Genomic DNA, 14,747 nt, shown 5'->3' on the forward strand with positions numbered 1-14,747 from the left:
ACCGCTGGCAACAAAAGTGAGTACACCCCTAAGTGAAAATGTCCAAATTAGCCATTTTCCCTCCCTGGTGTCATGTGACTCGGTCTCAAGTGTGAATAGGGAGCAGGTGTGTTAAATTTTGGTGTTATCGCTCTCACTCTCTCATATTGGTCAGTGGAAGTTCAACATGGCACCTCATGGCAAAGAACTCTCTGAGGATCTGAAAAAAAGAATTTGTTGCTCTACATAAAGAGGGCTTAGACTATAAGAAGATTGCCAAGACCCTGAAACTGAGCTGCAGCACGGTGGCCAAGACCATACAGGAGTTTAACAGGACAGGTTCCACTCAGATCTTGACTCGCCATGGTCCACCAAAGAAGTTGAGTGCATGTGCTCAGCGTCATATCCAGAGGTTGTCTTTGGGAAATAGACGTATGAGTCCTGCCAGCATTGCTGCAGAGGTTGAAGGGGTGGGGGGTCAGCCAGTGCTCAGACCATACGCTGCACCCTGCTTCAAATTGGTCTGCATGGTTGTTGTCCCAGAAGGAAGCCACTTCTAAAGATGATGCACAAGAAAGCCCGCAAACAGTTTGCTGAAGACAAGCAGACTAAGGACATGGATTACTGGAACCATGTCCTGTGGTCTGAGGAGACCAAGATAAACTTATTTGGTTCAGATGGTGTCAAGTGTGTGTGGTGGCAACCAGGTGAGGAATACAAAGGCAAGTGTGTCTTGCCTACAGTCAAGCATGGTGGTGGGAGTATCATGGTCTGGGGCTGTATGAGTGCTGCCGGCATTGGGGAGCTACAGTTCATTGAGGGAACCATAAATGCCAACATGTACTGTGACATACTGAAACAGAGCATGATCCTCTACCTTTGGAGACTGGACAGTATTCCAACATGATATCGACCCCAAACACACCTCCAAGACAACCACTGCCTTGCTAAAAAAAGCTGAGGGTAAGGGTGATGGATTGGCCAAGCATGTCTCCAGACCTAAACCTTATTGAGCATCTGTGGGGCTTCCTCAAAGGGAAGGTGGAGGAGCTCAAGGTCTCTAACATCCACCAACTCTGTGATTGTCGTCATGGAGGAGTGGAAGAGGACTTCAGTGGCAACCTTTGAAGCTCTGGTGAACCCCATGCCCAAGAGGGTTAAGGCAGTGCTGGAAAATAATGGTGGCTACACAAAATATTGGCACTTTGGGCCCAATTTGGACATTTTCACTTAGGGGTGTAGTCACTTTTGTTGCCAGTGGTTTAGACGTTAATGGCTGTGTGATGAGTTATTTTGAGGGGACAGCAAATTTGCACTGTTATACAAGCTGTACACTCACTACTTTACATTTTAGCAAAGTGTAATTTCTTCAGTGTTGTCACATGAAAAGATAGAAGAAAAGATTTGTGAGGGGTGTACTCACTTTTGTGAGATACTGTAAATAAACATGGTATATTCAGATCTGTCATGCTGTTTTAATGTTACATTTTCAAAGCGTAAAGGTTTAATGCTGAGCAGTGCGGGGTGTACCAAGATGGCCTCTGTGCCACCTTCCTACTGCTGGCGTCCAGCTTCTTTAAAAATGTAACATTGAAACAGCATCACAGATTTTAATACACTACGAATATTTATATCTGCTCAATTTATTGCTATAATGACTGTGAAATTCAAGACAGCTGGGTGTAGTAAGATGTCCGCAGCGGCCTTCTGACTGTAGGTGTTCTGTCAGATTAGCAAACATGCTGCGCATGCGCAGTAAGTATTCAGCTGACGGAACGTCATTTCCGTTACCTATACTAATGGAACACCGACTAAGCTAGCCGGGGACACGGAGAGCTTGACCCGGAAGTAAAGTTCCCACCTCATCCCTTTAAACCCGAACACATATGAATTACACAGGTTCTGAGGCTAATTTAATGCAAATAAGGCACCAAGTGAGTTTAATTATCACCTTAATCAGCCACAGAACCTGCGTAATTCATATGTGTTTGGTTTTAAAGGGATGTGGTGGCAACCCTACCTGGAAGTGAAGTCACTTTCCTGGTCACAACAAGAAGGGGAGTAGAGCGGATGTGTGTCCACTCTTCTCCTTCCCCTCCAGCCGCTGGCACCTGCCATCTCGCTCCTGGGCCCAAAAGGATTAAATGCATCTATACACATCTATACAGTAATTTACTGATCATTTACATAGGCTCTTTCCTCATAGGAAACACACGTGTAACAATTTTTATGGCCGCATGAATTAGTATAGTATAAGCCTATAGTATAAGGCTCGGTTCACATTGGTGCAATGCGAGAACCCTGCGAATCCACTGTGTCGCACCCAACTTGCAGGCAGTTCACAGTGCCAATACACAGTTAATAGAAAAAAATAGATTACAGCGCACACGTACAAAAATGACATTTAGATCATGAAAGGCTACTTAAAACACCTGAACATATTCAAAATTATGGGGATTTGGTCACACTATAAGGTCATATAGTGCTAAGCCCACTTACTGCATCAAAGTTACCCCATTATCAGTGGGCCCTACACTAGTAATAGAATGAAAGATCCTGCATCTCAACCATGGGAGACTTATGCTGGCCATACACTATACGAAAAATCGGCCAAATCCATTTAAAAAAAACTGACATTCGGCCGTGAGAGCAAACGATAGTGCCATCATGTAATGACCGAAAAACCGTCCTATGGTGTTGGGGGCAGAGCCACCTGGGCTTTTCCGGGGTTAAATTGGAGGTCAGGCATGGCTTGGATTTCAATTTCACTCTTCAGGCTGGGTTCACACTGGTCCGACAAACGCTCCGACATTGGGAGCTCATGTCGCATGACGTGTGAAATTTAATGTTTCCCTATGGGAGCCGTCCTAACTGGTCCGACACAAGTCGTTCCGACTTTAGAAATGCTCCCTGTACTACTTTGGTCCGACTTTGATCCTACTTCAGCCTATTGACTATCATTGAAGTCGGATCAAAGTCGGATTGCCGTCTTGCATGATCCGACTTCGGCACGCGACTTGTGCTCAGATGTTCTTGAGGGGGAACTCCGCGCCAAATTTTAAATAAAAAACCGGCATGGGTTCCCCCTCCAAGAGCATACCAGGCCCTTGGGTCTGGTATGGACCTTGAGGGGAACCCCCTACGCTGATAAAAACGGCGTGGGGGTCCCCCCCAATCCATACCAGACCCTTATCCGAGCACGCAGCCCGGCCGGACAGGAATGGGGGTGGGGACGAGCGAGCGCCCCCCCCCTCCTGAACCGTACCAGGCCGCATGCCCTCAACATGGGGGGTTGGTGCTTTGGGGGAGGGGGCGCGCTGCGGCCCCCCCACCCCAAAGCACCTTGTCCCCATGTTGATGAGGACAAGGGCCTCTTCCTGACAACCCTGGCCGTTGGTTGTCGGGGTCTGCGGGCGGAGGGCTTATCGGAATCCAGGAGCCCCCTTTAATAAGGGGGCCCCCAGATCCCGGCCCCCCCACCCTATGTGAATGAGTATGGGGTACATGGTACCCCTACCCATTCACCTAGGGAAGTGTCAATAAAAAAAAACCACAGTACACAGGTTTCAAAATTAATTTATTGGGCAGCTCCGGTATCTTCTTCCGACTTCTCCCGGTGTTCCGCCTCTTCTCCCGGGCCCCGCCGCTATCTTCTTCCAGCTCTATTGCCAGCGAGGGGCCCGGTCTGCTGCCGCTGTCTTGTCGCCGCTGTCTCGCCGCTTCTTCTCTTCATCTCTTCTTCCGATGTTGACACGACGCTCTCCCCGGCTGGAATGCTCTCTGTGCGCTCTGCTCTGACTTATATAGGCGGTGACCCCGCCCCCTTATGCCGTCACAGTCTCTGGGCATGCTGGGACTGTGACGGCATAAGGGGGCGTGGTCATCGGGTGATGACCACGCCCCCTAAAACGTCACAGTCCCAGCATGCCCAGGGACTGTGACGGCATAAGGGGTCGGGGTCACCGCCTATATAAGTCAGAGCAGAGCGCACAGAGAGCATTCCAGCCGGGGAGAGCGTCGTGTCAACATCGGAAGAAGAGATGAAGAGAAGAAGTGGCGAGACAGCGGCGTCAAGACAGCGGCAGCAGACCGGGCCCCTCGCTGGCAATAGAGCTGGAAGAAGATAGCGGCGGGGCCCGGGAGAAGAGGCGGAACACCGGGAGAAGTCGGAAGAAGATACCGGAGCTGCCCAATAAATTAATTTTGAAACCTGTGTACTGTGGTTTTTTTTTATTGACACTTCCCTAGGTGAATGGGTAGGGGTACCATGTACCCCATACTCATTCACATAGGGTGGGGGGGCCGGGATCTGGGGGCCCCCTTATTAAAGGGGGCTCCTGGATTCCGATAAGCCCTCCGCCCGCAGACCCCGACAACCAACGGCCAGGGTTGTCGGGAAGAGGCCCTTGTCCTCATCAACATGGGGACAAGGTGCTTTGGGGTGGGGGGCCGCAGCGCGCCCCCTCCCCCAAAGCACCAACCCCCCATGTTGAGGGCATGCGGCCTGGTACGGTTCAGGGGGGGCGCTCGCTCGTCCCCACCCCCATTCCTGTCCGGCCGGGCTGCGTGCTCGGATAAGGGTCTGGTATGGATTGGGGGGGACCCCCACGCCGTTTTTATCGGCGTAGGGGGTTCCCCTCAAGGTCCATACCAGACCCAAGGGCCTGGTATGCTCTTGGAGGGGGAACCCATGCCGGTTTTTTATTTAAAATTTGGCGCGGAGTTCCCCCTAAAGATTCATACCAAACACAGTGCCGGGCATTGGCGGGGATCCAAGTCGGATCCCCGTTCATTGAAAGTCGGACACATGCCGGCTTCATGTCGCAGGGCAAAGTCGGATCCAAAGTAGGACGGCTGTCGTGTCGCACCAGTGTGAACCCAGCCTCACTGAGGACACACACAGCTGTGGAGGTTGCCTGCTGTGTTTCATTACTCTTATACTCAAGATGTTCACCATACTCAGGTACTTACTACATTTAGGCACACTTGCAAATCTCATACACAGTTCATCTTTTGAGCACTTATTTTTATTTTTATTTGTTTTTTTGACATCACAGATCCCGCCACACAATTCACAATCCACCTCTCTCTCCTCTCCCTTTTATCTTGTTACTTGCTAGTATCCTTCTGCTATTCTATGTTTTCCACCATCTCCATGTCCCTACCCTCCTTGACACAGGTCTTTTACTTATGTATAGATATCTTTATGCCAGTACTCATTTGATTTTATTTTACTACTTTTAGATGCCTGACAAACATACTCATATTTATAGCCTATACTCTTTATGGACTAACGAGGTTTCTAGGGATACATCATTACAACACCATTGCACAATCACAGTTCACCTCTCTCTCTCCTCTCTTTTCTTTCCTATCTTGTCACCTGTTAGTATCCCTCTGCTATCCTATGTTTCTTATCATCTCCATGTCCCTACCATCTTCGGGCCCAGGCCTTTCATTCATGCATACATATCTTTATGCCAATACTTATTCTACTTTACTACTTTTAGAAGCCTGACAAACATACTTATGTTCACAGCCTATACTCTTTATGGACTAACGGGGTCTCTTGGGATACATCACTACACCCACGCCACGCCTGCTCTCCATTTGGCCCCTGGTGGGGTCCCATCGGACTCTGCCCCCCTCAGCTCTCTGGTGGGGCACCTGTTAGCCATGGTCAATCTCAGTGGTGAGTATGGGGACCCATAACCTCTCCTACCCTGTGCCTTTATAATCAATACTGTGTCATATTGCCAAATAATATACTTTTTTCATCCTAGTTACATTGTTATACACATCCACCCCTGGAGAGCGAGCTGGATCTCGGTAAACTAGTCTGGTAGTATGATGCCTATGTACTATGACTGCCATTACATATATGTACCAATATCTCTTTATGTATCTTTTTTAAATTGGCAACTGTTGGTGTTATCTATGCATGTAAACAATTTTACTTGAATAAACCTTATACTGTATTTACTACTGTTATGTTTACTTTTGGAAACGGTACCCACTTCATTTAAAGTCCTGGGTCGAATCCTACGTTTTGAAAAATCGTTCAGTGGACATAAATGAATATTTTTTTTTTTTTTACATATATCTAATGCAAACAATTCGGACGGGAAACACATTAACCTTTCAATTTATCGTTCGTTCGGCAGAAAATTTCCAAACTTGTCATTCCCCCTTTTTTTTCACCAATGTGAACCCAGCCTATGGCTTCAGTCACATGGCCATAAAAATATCACTATTGTTATGACACTTGTTTTCTAGGAGAAAAGTTCCTGTGTAAAGCTATCCATACATGTGTTGAATTCCAAACTAATTTTCTTCCAAAAATCTGAAATTTTGCACGTCTTGTGATTCGATGGTGCCACCATTGATTTCAAAATTCGACCAACCAAACATTTAATTTCACCTCATGTTGTAGAAAATAATTTCCGTGGCTGGGAATCTTCTTTTCTTTCCAGGTCACAGCTCATGCGCATTTTCTTTTTCGATTATATTTCTGGCATGATCTCCCATCATTGATTAGAAATTCGGTATTTTTTCCAACATGCCCGATTACTTAAATTTGATGGCCACATGCAAATTGGCCGTCACTGCAGCCCCACTATTGGTGCGAAATTCAAAAGAAAATGCTTTGGGAATTCAACCCATGTATGGCCGGCTTTACGATCAGTAAAATGCTTACATGTAAATGTATTTAAACACATAACGATGTGTAAAGACATGTATGCATACATTATATTTTATTTTTCCCCTTTGTTTAGACTAAATGTATGGGCTTAGAAACGTGAATATATGCATTTAGATGCACAAGCATGTACAGCGCATGCTTTTAGACATGCCGGATTTTGTGTTACGGATCTGACACTCTTGCAAGAAGCGCAGGCCTGCTGTTCATTCTGAATGCCACTAGGGTTACCACCTCATCCCACTTCAGCCCTGGAAGGATTTTCCCCCTTAATGACCAGGCCATTTTTTTGCGATATGGCACTGCGTTGCTTTAGATGACAATTGCGCAGTCGTGCTACGCTGTACACAAACAAAATTGATTCCTTTTTTTCCCCCACAAATATAGCTTTCTTTTGGTGGTATTTGATCACCTCTGCTATAATACATATGCCAAAATAATTTATTTATAATTTATTTTATTATATAATTTATTTTCAATTTGAACAAATATGTATTATCGTACATATTTTTGGTATAATAAAAAAAACCAAAATAAGTGTATATTGATTGGTATCCGCAAAAGTTATAGCGTCTACAAAATAGGGGATAGATTTATGGACAAGGATTATTTATTTTTATTTTTTTTGTAATGTTTTTACTGGTAATGGCAGCGATCTGCAATCTTTTTTGCGGGACTGCGACATTGCGGTGGACAAATCTGACCCTAATTGACACTTTTTGGGGACCAGTGACGTTATTACAGTGATCAGTGCTAAAAAAAAAAAAATGCACTGATCAAGGTATAAATGACAGTGGCAGGAAAGGGGTTAACACTAGGGGGCGATCAAGGGGTTAACTGTGTTTCCTGGGTGTGTTCTAACTACGTGGGGGATGATGGGCTCACTAGGACAACACAGATCACTGTTCCTTTACATCAGTTTATGCTGCAGTATATCTGCGGAAGGCAGTCAGCCTTTGACGTTGTACACACAAAATTTATGGGGTTTTTTTTTTGTTTTTCCCCCCACAAATGGAGCTTTCTTTTGGTGGTATTTTGATCACCTCTGCGGTTTTTATTTTTTGCGCTATAAACAAAAAAGACTGACAATTCTGAAAAAAAAACAATTTTTTTACTTTTTGCTATAATATCCAAAAGAAAAAAAATTTTCTTCATCAGTTTAGGCTGATTGTGTGTGTGCAACAGATACCTCTGTTGCACCGGGTCTAGGGTTCCGTTGAGTTTACCTCTGGACGATATAAGCACCAAACACTTGAGTAGGTTTTCCAATGCTTTAATAAAATGAACAAGGGAAGTAGCAGGGAAGCTCAAATACCTTTCTGTTGTATTTCTTCAGAACATTCTTTGTAATTGAACACTTGCAATTGAATAGTCCCCCTTTCGTAGGATTCGGTCTTTGCCCGCCTGGATAGGCCTCTCTCACTTGCCTAGCAGCCAGCACGCAGCACGAACAAAAGTCTCTGCCACAGACTTATCTGGAATAAAACCCGTACGATCCTCTGCCACAGGATGTATTGGTTTGTGATGAATGTCAGATACAGTACTTGAACCTTTAAAGGGGTTGTAAAGGTAAAATTATTTTTTTTTAAAAATAACAAACATGTTATACTTACCTTCACTGTGCAGCTCGTTTTGCACAGAGTGGCCCCGAACCTGGTCTTCTGGGGTCCCTCGGCGGCTGTTTCAGCTCCTCCCCGCAAGCATTCACCACCTTAATGCAAGCTCCCTCGCATGGTGGTGAGTGCTTGCGGGCGCGCTCCCGTGATACAGCCGGCGGCTATAGCCGCTCGCTGTATCACTCGGCCCCGCCCCCCGGCGCGCCGCGTCATTGGATGTGATTGACAGCAGCGCGAGCCAATGGTAGAGCTGCAACTAACGATTATTTTCATAATCGATTAGTTGGCCGATTATTGTTTCGATTAATCGATTAATCGGTTAATAACCTTAAAAAAAAGTGTGGTGTATAATTTTAGTTAATATGTAAAGTTTTTAAAAAAGGTAATTTATTCTTAAATATCTCTATGCAGTTGTAAATATAAATAACCAACTATATGGTTGGGGAGCAAAATATCTAATCCACTCTGAGAATAACAGACAGAAGAGATATACTGTATATACTATTAGAGGAGATATACTGTATATACACTATTATTTTTTTATTAAAAACAAAAACAATGTCATTTTAAGAATGTTCGTTCGATTTTCTAATCGTTAGTGGGGTCAAATCGATGTTCATTTTCAACCACAGTGACGGGAAAATTTTGAAATACAAAACTTGGTCAAAGGAATTTTCAGACAGTGTATGTGGTTTTCGTTCAGAAATGACATTCATCTTAAAAACAGAATGTTAAAAACAAGTGAAAATTTCAAACACCATTCTTTCATTCAGCGAATGTACAAAGATTTTTCTGAAAATTGATCGGTGTGGCCAGCATAAGGCTCGGTACACACCTATGCAGTTTGCTTTTGATCTGTTTCTGCAGTGCTTTTTGATTTTTGTGCATGTGTTTTTGCTGCGATTTGCATTTTGCTTTTTTTTGGCCAATTTGTTGTTGGGCAGATTAAAAAGCACAAATTGCTGAAAAAACTCATTCCATGCTTTTCTGCAGCTTTTCTATTGAAGTATATTGAACCAAAAAAGCACCGTTTTGCGTGAATGTGTCCCATAGGAAACCATGTAAATGAACTGCAGTGCGTTTCTGCAAAAAGCACCAAAAAACATATAGATGTGAACCAGGTCTAAGACATTTAGTAACACAATGGGGTTAAAAAAAACGAAAATTGGCCCTTTATAGTACAAAAAAAAGCAGATAATTACTACTGTAAAGGGGTTAATTTTTTTTTACTGTAGAGCTGTGAAAGTAATATTTACAGTACCGATTATTTGCTCTTTTTGTACTATAAAGGGCTCATTTTAGTTTTTCTTTAACCCCATTATATTACTGGCCGATTAATCAATTATGAAAATAGTAATCGATTAATTTCATAATCGATTAGTTGTCGATTAATCGATTAGTTGTTTCAGCCCTAAATGGCTGCGCTGCTTTCAATCCATCCACTGCAGCCAATCAGCGACCAGGCTGAGCTGCAGTTAAGATGACGAGAACGAGCAGCGAAGATTCGAGGCGTCAGGTAAGTAAAACGGGGGGGCTGGGGGCGGCGGTATTGTCAAAAGTTTTTTCACCTTAATGCATAGAATGCATTAAGGTGGAAAATTTTTTACCTTTACAACCCCTTTAAGCCAACCCAGCAGTACTATGCAGTAAGATTACTTTGGGATACGTCTTCCAACCGAGTCACCAGGCCCCTCTCCAGAGCAGCACTCTGCATGATCCTTCCATGATGGGTCCTCCCCTGGGATCTCCTCGGTTGTCCAGCTTCTTCACTCAGGATAGACAGCTCAGGACCATTCCTCCGCTGCTGTGGTAGGCCCCAGACAGGCTTCTGGGCCCACCCACACGCCGCAACGACGTGGGCCTCCGGAACGGAGGACCACAAGGTGGTATTCCTAGCGCATACCTGTCGGCCAGGAGGGCCTGCAGGTGGCTGAAAACGAACCCTAAAACATGGCATCTGTCCCATAAATACCCTCTCCCAGAATGTAACTCGGAGGACCCCCTCCACCGAGTTATCTCCGGGACAGAGGAGCACTCATTCACTTCAACACGTTGCTTTTCCAATACCTGCCGATGGTGATGACACCCACTGGCACAATGTGGAACTGCATGCAACGTCAGCCAAGCTGGAAAAGAGGGGAATCTAACTTCCTATAATAAGCGACCCACTAAATTTGCCTATCAGCGGTAGATAAAAAATCTACCAAACGCTGCATATATAACTATATTCTACTACAGTGGAACATCGGATTGTGGTTAACGAGCGTTTCGCAATACGAACACTGTATTTTTAAAAATCGTAACTCGGTTTGCAAGGGTTGTCTTGCAAAACGAGCAGTATTCGGGCCAAAGTGCAGTACCGCTTTTGGCCTGAGGTGGGGGGCGCCGGAGCCGAGAGTCGCGTATGGCGTCGTTTGGAAATGCACAGAAAGGCCCGAGTACGGCACGGTTGACCTCGGCAAATCTCAGGCAGGAAGACTTTCTGAGGTCAGCCAGTGTCCCTCTGGCCTTTTCGGACGTTTTACGAGGCTCTCCGGCGGCCCCCGTCTCTGGCCACATGCGGTATTGCATCCCATTGAAGTCAATGCGGAACAAATTATTTTCGTTTTCATTAACTTCTATGGGGAAACTCGCTTTTGATATGTGAGTACTTTGGATTACGAGCATTCTTCTGGAAGGGATTATGCTCCTAATCTGAGGTTCCACTGTACTTTATTTTTGGTGAAAAAAAAAAATCACAATAAGTGTATATACTGATTGGTTTACGCAAAAGTTAGTCTACAAAATAGGCGATAGATTTATGGCATTTTTACTATTATTATTTTTTTATACTAGTAATGGCAGTGATTAAGGATGAGCTCAGGCGTGTTCGCAAACAGCATGTGCAGAGCCCGCCAGGAAGTCGGCACTGGGGAGCGCTAATCACAGGCAGTGAGACATTTCCTGATCCTTGCAGCCGTGCATTGGACAATGTCTCACTGCTTGTGATTAGCGCTCCCCAGTGCCGACCTCCTGGCGGGCTCTGCATGTGCTGTTTGCAAACATGCCTGAGCTCATCCATAGCGGTGATCAGCGATTTTTAGCAGGACTGCGACATTGAAGCAGACAGATTGGACAATTTTTTGGGACCATTGACAATTACAGCGATCAGTGCTATAAAAATGCACTGCTTACTGTGTAAATGTCACTGGCAGGGAAGGGGGTTAACACTAGGGGGCGATCAAGGGGTTAAATGTGTTTCCAACTGTGGGGGGAGGGGACTGACAGGGAGTACAGAGAGATCGCTGTTCCTGATCGCTAGGAACAGACTATCTCTCTCTACTCCTCTGATAGAACGGGGATCTGTTTGTTTACATTGACAGATCCCCGTTCTGCCTCTCTGTGGATCGATCGAAGTTGAGCGCCAGGCATGTGCATCAGCTCCACTGCCATGCAGCAGGCGCGCCTGCTATAGCTATTAAAAGGGACCGACATACAGCTACAACGATTCGTGGGAACGAGCTGACCTGCCGCAGTATAATGACAGCGGCTGGTCGGCAAGTGGTTAATATAGGATGAGGTGGCACCCCCACACAACACGATAGTGGGTGTGGGAACCACAGGGAAACCACATGATCAAAAAGAGTTGCGGTCATGTTTTTATAAAGGTGCATGCACCCCATTCCAATGAATGGCGTGAACGGAGCCTGAAAGCAGCTCATTTACACACCTTTGTGAATGTCTCCATTAAAAACAATGCAGCTGCATTCAGAAAATACTAGTGTATGCTATTTATTTATTTTTTGAATGGTTGTGTGAATGAGGCCTAACACTTTTGGTGGTTAAATAAATTAGACCATTAGCAGGGACACACAAATTTGAAGTCAGAAACAGTTTGAAGCTTTGTCTTCCCATCCAGCACTGCTCCAGTGAGGGGATGCGCTCTCCCCTTCCCCACCCACATGACACAACAGCAGCGCCGCTGAGAGACGTCACGGCCCCGGGCTGCTGGGAGTTGTAGTTCGCGCCTCCCCCTTTCTGTGGTAGTTAGGCGGCGAGCTGTTGTCGATGCTATGCCCTCCTGAGGTGTCGTGTGTCCGCTGTAAACCGGACAGGGATCGTGCAGAGACTCCGGAGCAGAGCCGCCATGGCTCGGCAATTGATGCCGGTGCCCAGTTCTCAGAAGGCGCTCCTCTTAGAGATGAAGGGGCTGCAGGAGGAGCCAGTGGAGGGGTTCCGGGTCACCCTGGTGGATGAGGGGGATCTGTACAACTGGGAGGTGGCGATCTTTGGGCCCCCCAGCACCTTCTACGAAGGGGGGTACTTCAAGGTGAGGAGGAAGCAGCTTGTCCTAGGTAACAGACCTGGTGGAAGACTAGGGCAAAGGATGTCTGAAGACACGAGTTTTTGTTAGTTTTCCATAGGGTTATGAAGGGTTGAAGCCCTCTCAGATCTCTGTTCGGGAGATTCTTGTTCACTTCCTGTCAGAGAAGCAACAGGAAGTGAGAGAAAATCCCTCTAAAGCCCCTTCACCTGAGGCTGGATTCCCATTGGTGCGCTGTCCAACATCGCATGTGATTTGCACCGCACTGCAATACAAACCACATGCCATGTCTGTGCGATGCAAATTCAGCCATACACAGTGTATGGCTGAATTTGCATTGCATTCGGACCAGAGACGTGCAGGACCATTTTTTTGGTCAGCACCAGAATTGGATCGCATAGGTGTTCACACCCATGCGATACGATTAGAGTTGCCACCTTATCCCCTTAAAACCGAACACATATGAAGTATTAACTTGGCTGATTAACCGGTTCAATACCGGGCCTTTTCACCCCCTTCCTTCCCAGACCAATTTTTAGTTTTCAGGGCTGCTGCACTTTAAACGACAATTGCGCGGTCGTGCGACGTTGTACCCAAACAAAATTGACGTCCTTTTTTCCCCACAAATAGAGCTTTCTTTTGGTGGTATTTGATCACCTCTGCGGTTTTTATTTTTTGCGCTATAAACAAAAGAAGAGCGACAATTTTGAAAAAAACACTATTTTTTACTTTTTGCTATAATATCCCAATTTAAAAAAAAAAAAATACATTTTTTCCTCAGTTTCGGCCGATACGTATTCTTCTACATATTTTTGGTAAAAAAAATCGCAATAAGCGTATATTGATTGGTTTGCGCAAAAGTTATAGCGTCTATAAAATACGGGATAGATTTATGGCATTTAAAAAAAAAAAATTATTTATTTTTTTTTTTTACTAATAATAGCGGCGATCGCGATTTTTTTTTTTTTTTTTTTTTTTTTTTTCGTGACTGCCACATTATGGCAGACACATCGGACACTTTTGACACATTTTTGGGACTATTCACATTTATACAGCGATCAATGCTATAAAATTGCATTGATTACTGTGTAAATGTGACAGGCAGTGAAGGGGTTAACCACTAGGGGGACACAAGGGGTTAAATGTGTTTCCTAGGGAATGCTTCTAACTGTAGGGGGTGGGAACGTACAAGTGAAGGAGACCGATCAGTGTTCTGGGAACACAGATCGCTCTCCTCTGAGCTGACAGGACGTGGATCTGTGTGTTTACCGAGGCCGTCATGTGACGTCCACCCAGGATGGGAGATCCCATCTGTGGACGTCATTTGACTATAGGCGGGTAGGGAAGTGGTTAAGGTGATAATTAAACTCACTTATCTGCATTAAATTAGCCTCAGAACCTGTGTATTTCTTATGTGTTCAGGTTTAATGGGATGAGGTGACAACCCTAGATCCAATTCCTGTCCGAATTGACAGTTTGCCGTGCAATATGCAAACCGATCTGGGGGGGGGGACGTCATTAATTTTGTATTGACACTCCCAGCGGTTCGCATAAGGCAGTGTGAACTGCCTGCTATTCAGGTACAATGTGGATTCGCAGGGTTTCCCTCATTGCACCAATGTGAACCAAGCCTTAGGTGGGGTGTAGGGTTGGCACCTCATCCCTTTAAACCCGCACACATTAATTACACAGGTTCTGTGGCTGATTAAGGTGGTAATTAAACTCACTTAGTGCCTTATCTGCATTAAACTAACCTCAGAACCTGTTTAATTCAGATGTGTTCGGGTTTAAAGGGATGAGGTTGCAGCTCTAGTGGAGCGGTTTGACCACGCAGTGGCTGTAGCCAAAACTGCAGGACATAGTAGAACTATATAGAGAGATGCAGCTAACCCGCACCACCCCTGAGGGCACACTACACCCGCTCCACATCAGTGAGGGACCTGAGGGAAATTCTGTTTCCTGGCACCAACATAGCAGCATGCATATGGTAGTAATCTGCCATGGATTAAAGCCAGGAAAGGAAAATTTCTAGAGTTGCACCAATGTGTGTGTGTGTGTGTGTGTTTTTTTGTTTTTTTTTTTTTTTTTTATCCGCCGAGTAGAAGTACCAATACTTTGGGTCAAGTACTTGCCGAGTACTGATACCTTT

General features: G+C 45.3%; 1 protein-coding gene across 2 annotated transcripts in view; it reads left to right on the plus strand.

Annotated features, from left to right (window-relative positions):
- The first annotated feature begins 12,239 nt into the window (after nucleotides 1-12,239).
- The window catches only part of CDC34 (cell division cycle 34, ubiquitin conjugating enzyme), a 58,105-nt gene continuing 55,597 nt past the window's right edge, over nucleotides 12,240-14,747 (plus strand). Inside the window, exon 1 of one of the 2 annotated variants that reach the window (XM_073594034.1) lies at nucleotides 12,240-12,604. In XM_073594034.1, the coding sequence (XP_073450135.1) occupies nucleotides 12,422-12,604 (183 nt within the window). In that variant the 5' untranslated portion in view covers nucleotides 12,240-12,421. The remainder of the gene's footprint in view (nucleotides 12,605-14,747) is intronic. The other variant, XM_073594035.1, reaches the window with a different exon arrangement.

Source organism: Aquarana catesbeiana, linkage group LG01 (assembly GCF_042186555.1).
Source record: "Aquarana catesbeiana isolate 2022-GZ linkage group LG01, ASM4218655v1, whole genome shotgun sequence".
NCBI lineage: Eukaryota > Metazoa > Chordata > Amphibia > Anura > Ranidae > Aquarana > Aquarana catesbeiana.